General features: G+C 40.0%; 1 protein-coding gene across 1 annotated transcript in view; it reads left to right on the top strand.

Annotated features, from left to right (window-relative positions):
* LOC125026514 (acetyl-CoA acetyltransferase, mitochondrial-like) overlaps positions 1-10,753 on the top strand; it is a 13,119-nt gene extending 2,366 nt beyond the window's left edge. The window contains exons 3-12 of the mRNA XM_047615002.1: positions 147-243; positions 1,934-2,041; positions 2,739-2,894; positions 3,265-3,379; positions 3,685-3,860; positions 4,075-4,263; positions 7,667-7,824; positions 8,294-8,410; positions 9,709-9,790; positions 10,265-10,753. Coding sequence (XP_047470958.1) covers positions 147-243; positions 1,934-2,041; positions 2,739-2,894; positions 3,265-3,379; positions 3,685-3,860; positions 4,075-4,263; positions 7,667-7,824; positions 8,294-8,410; positions 9,709-9,790; positions 10,265-10,453 — 1,387 coding nt within the window. The 3' untranslated portion in view covers positions 10,454-10,753. The remainder of the gene's footprint in view (positions 1-146; positions 244-1,933; positions 2,042-2,738; positions 2,895-3,264; positions 3,380-3,684; positions 3,861-4,074; positions 4,264-7,666; positions 7,825-8,293; positions 8,411-9,708; positions 9,791-10,264) is intronic.
* Positions 10,754-11,543: the final 790 nt, after the last annotated feature.

The raw sequence follows: 11,543 nt of genomic DNA on the forward strand, positions 1-11,543 counted from the left end.
AACTAATTGAAACACTATGTATGACTCAAGACATTTTTTCCTCTAAACTCCTTTTTCTCTAAACTCATAATTTCTTAGCTGTACTAAAAAGGTTATTGCCAAATGTTCTCATAAATTAGCTTCAACGTAAATATATTTGCTTGTAGATCAGCACTATCATCGCTTGGGGCACCAGCGCTTGGAACAGTTGCTATTAAAGCTGCCGTAGAGCGAGCAGGAGTGGATCCCAAGGCTGTGCAGGAGGTAAGGAATGGGAAAATGCCTATTTGCATGAAACAAATTGCAGTGCTGATGGTGCCAGTACACCTGGAATGGAGGAAGTAGGAAAGGTTGGGAGTACAGCTCATAACCTTTTCCAAGCTAATGCATTGATTTTGACAGTAAAGCTGTAACTTGTTCTTAGACCATGAATTTACATACCTTTTATACTCTCTTGTTTGGGTTGTAAGTGGTCTTCTGTATGATCAATATTATTGTTGGTGTAGTGAAGATTTGCAGACAACTACTCAAAGTGCTCATGTGGCACTGTACTAGGGAATACAGGTCATCAGTACTTCCTCTATTGACAGTACTGTTGCTGGTGAAAGTTTGTAATCCCTTTTAGCTGGAGTGCAAGATACGCATGCAGTACTACCTCATTGGATGTAACCCATTTCTGCATGCGCTTGGAAGATGTATGGGACTGTGACTATGTATTTAAAAAGATGTAAAATGCCCATTATGAAAGTGAGAGTCAAATATATTCAGAAGAAAAACTATGTAAGCATACACAGAGAAAATAATATCTAGATATATATATAGAACTTGTGCAGTCACAGGAAACTAAGAATGCAAGGTCATGTACATGTTAGTCTGGGGTATTGAGGTTTCTTTGAGATTGCCTGTAATGAATGATAGATAAAAGTCCAATTGTGATGAAGTATTATCCATGTCTGCACTAACTTCAGGATAGGCTGGAAAACCATACTGCTGAGGGGCACTCTTGCATTTCCTAGCAATGGATGTTGTGAGTCCAAGAACACCCCTATGGGACAAAAATAGCATATATGAGTTGAGACATGTCCAGCTGGGAAACATAGTCCAACTTGGACTACTGTACTGAAGGTGCTTTCCTGGTGATGTCTTCTGGATTATTATCATCAGTGTCTCTTCATCAGATGAATGGTTAATAAAGACTAGGGTGCAAGTGTTCATTCCCTGGAGGGGATGATTGTGATGGTGTCTTGGATAGTGAAGGACATAAATCATCAGGATTGCTTTTAAGAGAAGTGGAGATGGGAGAGAGAGTGCTTGATAGGTTGTGCTGCTATTTCAAAAGATGAAGTGATTGTCTTTTTGTACACTTGTTCACCTAATCAGATCATTTCACTTGTTCCCATCCAATGAAGTTAAGCATTTTTGATTAGAAAATTGGTAAAGTAAATTGTTCTTTGGAAAGAATCTGGATAATAGATATGATGTGTAAGATAAATAACACATATATATAATTATAATTTAGTCTGAAGCTCAAATAACATTCCAATAATAGCATATTATATATAAAAATACAATCACAAAGTATTCATAAACTGCATAGTTTTAAACTTGTGCCTATTCCCCAAATACTTTCTGTTTAGCTTGCTTATTATGAGACTCTTCAGTTTTTGCTTTCATTTATCATATTCAATCTGTCTTTAGAAATTCATTCTATTCTTGCTGATCTCTTGTTTGGAAAGATTACATCTTGCCTCATGTTTCTATAGTTAGAAATTGTTTCTTGAGCACAGATTTGTGTCCTTTCATACTGCATTGTAATACCAGCACTCAGCACAAGAAAAGGTTACAAATGTGGAAGGTGTACTTTTTCTCCTGAATCGATATGCATTTTTACTTAGGGACTATGATATAAAATGTGACATGATTATGTTAATCATTTTTTTCCACTCCTCTGTAGGTGTACATGGGCAATGTATGCCAAGCTGGGGCAAAGCAGGCACCCACTCGACAAGCTGCGCTCTTTGCAGGGCTCGACAAGGGCACTCCCTGTACCACTGTCAACAAGGTGAGAGGATTCAGTGTATTAAAAGTCTACCAAAGATGGATGAAGTAGGAGTAAAAATATTATTATTTCATCATTCTTTTCTGAATGATGTCTTTGACTTTGTATTTGGCAGTGGAATTGCATTCCATTCCATTATACCTACAATGGCAGTGCCAGAAATCCCTGGGTGTCACTCATTCCAGTGACTTCTGGCAACTATCTAGCCCTTTGGCCAGGGAGTCTGCTATGTACTGTGGAACTTCCCGCTTGACTCACTTCAGTGAGTTGTGACGCCTATAGCTGTACCTGTCATGATGAGTTGTTTTTTCATGACAGCTATAGGCATGCCCAGTTATAAGAGGTTAAACTCAGTTGTAAGGTGATGATCTATATACTTATTACATTATAGCATACATTTGATTTAAAAGACAAAAATGGGGTGGCAGACATTTTTATATGTATTTCCTTAAATGGAGTGGATTTTAAAAGCGCTTTAAAACTTTTCAGCCATTTCCCTGAATTTTTCACTTGTTTCTGTGAACCATAAATGGTACAGCTAATGTAATTAGTATCCTCCTAGTTAGATATATAAATCAAGCTTGAAAGAATCTGTGAATTTTAAATGGATGTTTTGATTCTGAATAGTACCACACGATTAAAGATAAGTATAAGGAAATTACATTTTCTCTACTTGTATATCCATTCTCTCTCTCCTCAGGTGTGTGCCTCAGGAATGAAGTCCATAATGATGGCATCACAGTCTCTCATGTGTGGGTCACAGGAAGTCATGGTGGCAGGTGGTATGGAGAGCATGTCAAATGTCCCATATTACATGATGCGAGGGGATTCACCCTATGGAGGAGTCAAGCTTCATGTAAGTCTGTGTCTGTATGTTTGTGTAGTTGTTAAGGAAGATAATGAGAAATCCATTCTGTTGATTAATTACTTCATTCTTGTTCTTTTTGCTCTTGAATTTATGATTTTATTTTGGTTTTCTCATCATTTTTATATTTGTTTGTTTTAATGTACATATGTATTTTGTACCCAAGCTCTGTATCTTTATTCTTCTCTTCATTTCCTTGTTTTTCTCATACATTTGTTAAAAGAGATATTCACTTAATATACGTTTTTACAGTATTACAAGACAGTATGATTACTTTCTTGAATAACCCTAAAAGCAAATATACTTTACAAAAGGGAATACAATCTGATATAAACAACATATCTGGCCACATATCTTCCAGGATGGCATTGTGTATGATGGCCTAACAGATGTCTATAACAAATTCCACATGGGCAACTGTGGGGAGAACACGGCTAAGAAGCTAAACATTACACGCGATGAACAGGATGAGTATGGTCTGTTCATTTGTCTTTTTCATGTAGATGTTTCCATTTTTGGGTATTTATATATTTTGTAATGTATTAATCTGAATTTATTGTTTTAAAACTTTGATCAATAATCTTTATCCGGTTTTCATTGATAAATGGAATGAGACTAATTTTCATTAATGTTTGTTTTTGTATCATTGTTGCTCTTGTTATCTTGTTATTACCATTGATCTTATGCTTATGATAAGAATAATGAATCTCAATATCAGTGTAATCTGCACGATCAGATATCTTGGACATGGGTATATTTCAATGTGATAACAATGCTGCAGGTATTCTGAGCTACAAACGATCTGCTGAAGCATGGGCGAGTGGAGCCATCAGAGATGAGTTGGTGGAGGTCACTATCCCAGGCAAACGAGGGAAACCTGATGTTGTTTTCAAAGAAGATGAAGAGTATAAAAAGGTCAACTTCGATAAGTTTAAGAAACTCGCTACTGTTTTCCAGGTAAATTTCTTCTGTGTTTTGGATATGGTGTAGGTACTCTTTGGGTGATATCGTTAAGGCTGTGAAACTTATTTCTGTAATATGTACAGTAGGTTTGACTTCTTTAATTCAAGAAACAATAGGTTTTAACTGAATGTTGATGAATTACACATGTTACATGTTATGAAATATAATAATAATTTGAAGCAAATGATCAGAGGAGTTCATCTTCTAGCGTGAAGGAGGCACAGTCACTGCAGGAAATGCATCCACTCTAAATGATGGAGCAGCTGCATGTCTACTAATGACTGCCAAAGCTGCAGCTCAACATGGTGTGAAGCCTCTTGCCCGAGTTGTGGGATTCTGTGATGCTGCCACTGATCCTATTGACTTCCCTATTGCCCCAGCCCTTGCAACACCAAAGGTTTGTGTTATGTTCTGACTGTAATCTTTAATGAGCAGAAATCCAGTTAAAGGTGTCTCTTTATTGACAATGAAATATTTGGTAAGATGTTAGTGGATTAATCAATGTAGCTATTTTAACCCAAATCCTCCGGGTCGGCGATCCCTGGCTCTACGGGCATTTCCGGGAGGCTACCGCGTAGGCCTAAACTCATATTCCGGGGATTTATCCCGCGGGGTGGGGTACGCGCTACGCACACATAGCGCGGGATTACTCCAATGCTACTTGGTTTTACTAAGATTGATGAAAACTGTATGTGTAAAATCGAGAATAAATCGCTTTTTGCGACCTTATATTGGAAAATGTATTGAATTTCTCATCTTTTTTACTCTTTTATTATATTATCCTTTCTCCATACTGTCCATATCAGATATTATAGGGGCACAGCTTTTGTATTATGGTTTTATATCATGTTCATTGATGAGGATGCGAGGTTTGGTTGACATAAACAAATTTTTACATCAGATTTTTATTTTTCATTTCAATTTGCATGGTAAGGGGTAAAACAAGGGGGACATAATGCGACATCGCATAGCCGACAGACGAAGCGAGACATGGTCCTTTTTCCTTTCGTCTGTCGGCAGTATTTGCAGCGGCGATACTTCCCACCATCATTTTCTTCGATAGTGTGGGTCATATTGTTGGAGCGGGGCTGGGAAGGTGACCGGGGAGATCGCGATGGTGTTGCCGCTCGCTGAGGTGTCACGCTCCTTGTCCTCCTCACCTTCAACCCCGTCGGCCGCTGCAGCAACTCAGCTATAAGCTGGACGCGGAATTCCAGTTGTGTCATTTTTCCGCCCAACCACTTATGCACTGCATGCGCATTTATTATAGCCATATCCAGCAGGTTGTAAAACAATTTCACATACCACTTATTCGTTTTTCTAGCTGCTGGATATGACTGAGCTAGCTGGTCGCTTATGTCCACTCCTTTCATCCCTTTGTTGTAGTCGACAATACTCAGAGGTTTTCTTCGGACCTCCCCTCTTCTATTGGGTGGGAGGTCGACCATCTCATCTCCCCTGTGGATGGTCGACAGGATGTTGACTTGTTTCTTGTCGAACCATGACATCGCCAACATCCCTGCCCTCGAGGTCCTGATGTCGACTTCGCCCTTCTTCTTCACAGATAAATCCTTTGGCATGAACTTCCTATTTAGTCTTACCGTGCCGACGGTCTCTGTCTTCCGGGACTGTAGGTAGTGGAAGAGGGTGGGCGAGGAGTACCAGTTGTCAAGGTACAACTGGTACCCCTTTTCGAAGAGACCTGCTTCATGCATAAGGTCTACGACTGCCTTCATGCTTGCGGGGACGTCACTTCTGTCTTGCCCCATGTAAACTCGGAAAGCCGAAGTATATCCTGCTGCCTTACCGTCACTGGAACATAATTTGTAGACTTTCATGCCAAACCTTGCTCTCTTGGACGGGTTGTACTGGACAGCATGATGACGTCCCCTGTAAGCCCACAGTGACTCGTCGACAGCTATCTTCTCCTCCGGAGTGAAGACTTCCTTGAAGGTCCTTTGCAGCGTGTCCATTACAGGCCTCAGTTTCCACAACCTGTCGTCTGCTGCTGCTGGATCTTCGTTGTCACTGAAGTGGAGGTTTGCTGTCAACAGGTCATACCGATCCCTCGTCATAGTCTGACGGAAAACAGAGCTGTTCAAAAGAGGATTATCACACCAATAATGCCTGTAAGAAGGTCGGGGCTGTACACCCATTAGAAGACGAAGACCTATGTACTTCTGCAGCTCCTCTGCAGTGCTATCTTCCCAGGCCTTCATATGCGACGATTGGTGTTGCGGGTGCTGCTCAGCGTACAAGTTCGTCTGGGTCTCCAATGTCTGCCAAAGGTCAGGGGGGAAGAAACAGTCCAGGATCTCCCTGGGCGTTGAGTCCTCCTCAAGTCCCAGTTCCTCCTTCAGGCCTGGAGTACCGCAAAAGCCCTGGCGACGCGGCACGTTCTCCTCCTTGAACCAACCTTTCCAACCCTTGGACCCAGGGGCGTTGCGGGCGGCATGGCGGCGGGCGTACTCCGACAAGGGCTCATCGGAGTCGATGGAGGTGTCGTGGGCAGAGACGTAGTCAAGAGTGACTTCGTCCTGGTCCAACTCATCATAGGTGCAGTCACTATCTGCATCGCCCCGTCGTCGAAGTAGTCGGGATCGTCTACCTGATCCTCGTCCACTTCTTCCTCGTCCTCCCAGTCGGAGTCTCCGAGCAGGGGAACGGCAGGCACTGGAGCGACGACGGGTTCGCGGGATGTCGATGGCTGAGGCTCACCCACGTCCGTGAAAGACATGAAGCCTTCATGGGCGTGTGCTCCCCTCGTGGCAGTGGGCGCTAGTAAATCGCTTCTGCGGCCAGATGGTCGGCCGGCAGAAAAGCGAGAAGCACGAGCACGAGAAACTGTGATAATACGAGGCATGTTCAAGGAACAGAGGTCTGGCTAACAGTGATCTTAGTCAAAAGGTAAGGTCATAGGAAACCTCGTCACCGTCAGATTTTTAGCCGGCCTCGTTTGTATAATTGCATACGACCTCGTTTCCAGAAGAATGCTTGTTATGGGGTAATGGGGGAGGAGGAATGAGGGATCTCCTCAAGAACGAATCTCCGTCACCTCCGTAGCTGACTTCGTTTGTGAAGATAGCAAAAATGACTTAGTAACATTGTTCATGTATTTGTCTTACATAATAGTCTTTATACATTTATATGATTATGATTATGTAACAATATAGAGCCTCATTAGCATGTATTCTCCAAAAATGAATAGAGATGTAAAACGTTATTGAAAGGTGAGTAGGGAAGTCCGTAGATTCGATGTTTTCTTTTATAAAAATTCGCGAACAAATGTAAAACGCGAAATAATCAATTTTGGTGTGGCTGAGAATGATTTGCGTCATCAGATAAGTTTGTATATATCACCTCGTCACCATCACCTTTTTAGCGTACCTCATTTGTATTATTTCCAGCACAAGATGGGGGGAAGAGGGGGGGGGGCGAAATGTGGGGATGGGGGGGACTGGGGGGAACAGGGAGGGAGGATGGGGGCATGGGGGGAAAGGGAACTCAAGAACAATCTCCATCAGTTTTGTGGGAATGGAGTGTCCAGAAAAAATAAAAACGTGAAATTGAGACCGTCATCACTCATGACGCCCGGCAGCAAGGGTGCCGTCACCTATCATGACGGCCGGAACATTGGCCAGTAAGGTGCCGTCATCTCTTCATGCCACCCGGAGGATTTGGGTTAATCATAATCAAAATAATTACAAGTGAAAGAGCTTACGCAACATACTTTTATATATTTACACCTCTAGTGAGAGGGAGAGGACCTTCATCTAAAAATGACTTCTAATTCTTTTTAGCTGCTGGAAATGACTGGTGTGAAATCAGATGATGTTGCAATGTGGGAAGTCAATGAAGCTTTCTCTGTGGTAGTTTTGGCCAACATCAAATTGTGTGACCTTGACCCATCTAAAGTCAATATCCATGGAGGGGCAGTCTCATTAGGTCATCCCATTGGGTAAGTTGGCAATTTTTTTTTTTTTCTTTTCTTTTCTTTTTTTCTCCTGAGAAGCTTTTTGTTCAGTACTTATTTTTTCCTATTATATAGTAGATACTCTATTAGGGCTAGGCACTTGTCCATATTTATTTTTGGCTCTAAATATTTGTAAGAAATATATATTTGTATTCATTCAAAGACCTGTATTTGTAACAAACATTTTGATTTTAAGATATGGCTTATATTTTGAGCAATGATAATTCTTTTATTTTTTATTATTACTCATGAAACTGATTCCCTATGAAACAGTTTCTTGATTTTTAGATTGTAATTTTCTCTGTATAAATTCCTGATAATTTTTATTCTGACATTCTCTCTTTGTAGATCATTTTTATTTGTAATTTTTTTCGTTTTGTTAAGTTCTATTCATACTAGAGAACAATTTAGGGATATAACTATTCCAATCCCTAATTTTGCATTTCTTTTCCAGCATGTCTGGAGCTCGTATCGTTGTTCACCTGGCACATGCTTTGAAGCCAGGCCAGAAAGGTGTTGCTTCAATTTGTAATGGTGGAGGAGGAGCTTCTGCTATCATGATTGAAAAGCTGTAAGTGTGTCATGGACCTTCACGGAATACTCTTTAACTACACATGGGGCATCTTTTTTAACTTTAGCTTAAAAGGATTAGGCAGCTGATGTTTGACAATTAGTTTGCAATGATGAGGTCTGAAATAATTGTAAAACTGTAGTTGTAAATTAATCATTAAATTAGATATGTATAGATTTGTAATGTGAAATATTAATCTATGGAAGGTAATTGTGTAATAGTCAGGGAAATTAAATTTTGAATTTAAGGATAGATGTAATAAAAATTATTTTCTATAAGGTGAGCTTTATTAACCTGATTGTTTATCCCAATATTAATTTCTGATTTGAGGAACTTGTTTGTTCAAATATTTGCAATGATGTATATGAGTTTTCTTTTCTCATTTTTATACGTCTCTGTACAATTATGAAAAAACCTGGGTCCATATTTCATTGTTAAGAAAATGTCTTTTCTCATTTATATAGTGAATGAGTGTGTGGATGACTGTGTGAAAAACAGAGAAAGAGAGGCAGTAAGAGGGCTGACAGAATGGTTGCCCAGCCATAAAAACAGCCATGGTGCCAATGCCCTTCATTATTTTGTAATTCAGAATTTCTGGTCATAATCCATTAGAGCAGTGGTTACTAACCTTTTCATCTGTGAGGAATTCTTCTTAATAAGGTTTTATCTGCTGATCATAAATTGCGGAAATGTAAATTAATGCAATTACATAAGTGGTTGTGTGCATGTCTGTGTGTTGTGGTGTGTGCATGTTTGTGTCTTATAGTATGCGCAAATGTGTTAGTGTGTGTTGTGGTGTGAGCATATGTGTTAGTGTGTGTTGTGGTGTGAGCATATGTGTGTGTGTGTGTTGTGGTGTGAGCATATGTGTGTGTGTGTGTTGTGGTGTGTGCATGTGTGTGTGTTTTGTGGTGTGAGAATGTGTGTGTGTGTGTGTGTGTGTGTGTGTGTGTGTGTGTGTGTGTGTGTGTGTGTGTGTGTGTGTGTGTGTGTGTGTGTGTGTGTGTGTGTGAGTGTTGTGAGCATATGTGTGTGTGTATGTTGTGTTGTGGCGTGTGCGTGTGCATGCTGTGGTGTGTGTGTGTGTGTGTGTGGGGGTGTGGGTGGGTGGGTGCGTGCGTGCGTGCGTGCGTGCGTGCGTGCGTGCGTGCGTGCGTGCGTGCGTGCGTGCGTGCGTGCGTGCGTGCATGCGTGTGAGTGAGTGAGTTAGTTAGTGAGTGCATGCTTGCCTGTATGTGCATAGGATTCAGTCTTAGTATATTCAAAAGAGACTTGAACCCATGTTAAATCTCAAACAGGCACCATCCCAAAACCTCAAGTAAGCCAACTGTGACCCTCTTTACGAAGAACCCTTGCCCACTTTGTGAAGTTGCACTTGAGGTAAGTGAGCTTATATACAGTATATATATATGTCACACAAATGTGTGACACACACTCACACTCACACTCACACTCTCACTCTCACTCTCACTCTCACACACACTCACTCACTCACTCACTCACTCACTCACTCACTCACTCACTCACTCACTCACACACACACACTCACACACTCAATGCATGCATAAATGTAACCATGGTCAATGGTTACTAAGCAAAATAAATGGGCTATACACACAGATATATTATTTTAATTCCTTTGCCTGTGTTCACGCAAGCAAGGAATAAAAGTACCCAATATATGTGTATACGGTCATGTAGGTATCACACTCGCTTTTTTCCAAAGTTTTCTTTGAATATTTCAAGGTGATAACTGTAGTAGTTCAGTACAGGAATTTTTCCTGAAGATTTGAAGCTTGAATTTAGACATTATTTTAATCTTGCTGTATTTCAAGTAATAATTTATCCTTGCAGGTTTTAGAACCACTGAGAGACCAGTTTAAACTTGTTGAGGTGGATATAACCGCACCAGGCAATGAAAAATGGTTTAATTTGTATAAGTATGAAATCCCAGTGTTTCACTTTGAAGGCCAATTCTTGATGAAACACAGAGCAAATTTTAATTTGTTACATCAAAAGATTATTGAATTTCAAGAAAGTTAACACTGGTTTAGGTATAGTTTTCTCATTATTTTTTTTATTATTTTTTTAGCCTAAATCCTTGGCAAAAAGGTATCGCAGAAAATTATTATTTTTGTGTATAAATAAATAAATAAATATATTTGTTACTTTGGGATTGTATAAGGTTTGGCATATATTAAAGTATCATTTTGTCTGATGATCAACAAACACAAAATTGGTGAAGAAGTTCCTGTAGCACTGGGATTATTTACCATTTAACAATTCTTACATCAATCAGTTTGTAAAGATGTATAATTCATGAATAAATATCACCAAAGTGTAGTACAGTGTATTATTATCCATTGCAAAGTTATTCTGTTACTTTTATTAGCAAACTGTGGATATATCCTCACAGATCTTGTTGTGTATGTGTAGGGCTTCGTCAAAATCAAAGCTGGCTTTCTAATGTTGCATTTATTGCATATGTTTTTAGTGTAGGGCCATACAACAGATGCCTTGTTGGCTAGATTTTATTGTTGTGTAATTCTTATTTTGGTCTATGTGATCTAGCTGTGGCATTTACCCCAATGTCAACAGGCATGACATGTACTTATGTGCCATACCCACTTCTTTGATTGTTTTTACACAGATGGCTACACTTGTATGAAGTCACCGAGCCAATTACGAGTACTGCCTGTCTCAACCATTTACCCTTTTCTGTGATTTACTCAAATATTTTGTTTTGCTGTTACTGATGTTTATATTATAGTAATTATAATATTTATGATAAAAATAACACCATCAATATTCATAGCACTAGGGAATAATGTAAACATTAAAGGGGAGGTCATGTTTATGGAAAGTAATCTTGGCATTATTGGTGGGGAACTTGTGATGGCCTCTAGAGGGAATGGTGTAGCATTATCCTGATACTGCATCATAGTCCATGAGGCAGGTGAGTAAGTCTTCTCCACAATGTAACCAATTTTTGTTGTAGGCAGGGCAGTTTGTTGGGGAGATGGAGACAGTTCCTGTATAAGTATTGAGGGCAGGATGAGGTTTAGCAGGAATGGGTTTGCAAGTGAAGTATCTCAGGGATGATAAGGCTTCAGCTTGGGTTCCAGATGTAACT

The sequence above is a fragment of the Penaeus chinensis genome, chromosome 6, assembly GCF_019202785.1.
Source record: "Penaeus chinensis breed Huanghai No. 1 chromosome 6, ASM1920278v2, whole genome shotgun sequence".
NCBI classification, from domain to species: domain Eukaryota; kingdom Metazoa; phylum Arthropoda; class Malacostraca; order Decapoda; family Penaeidae; genus Penaeus; species Penaeus chinensis.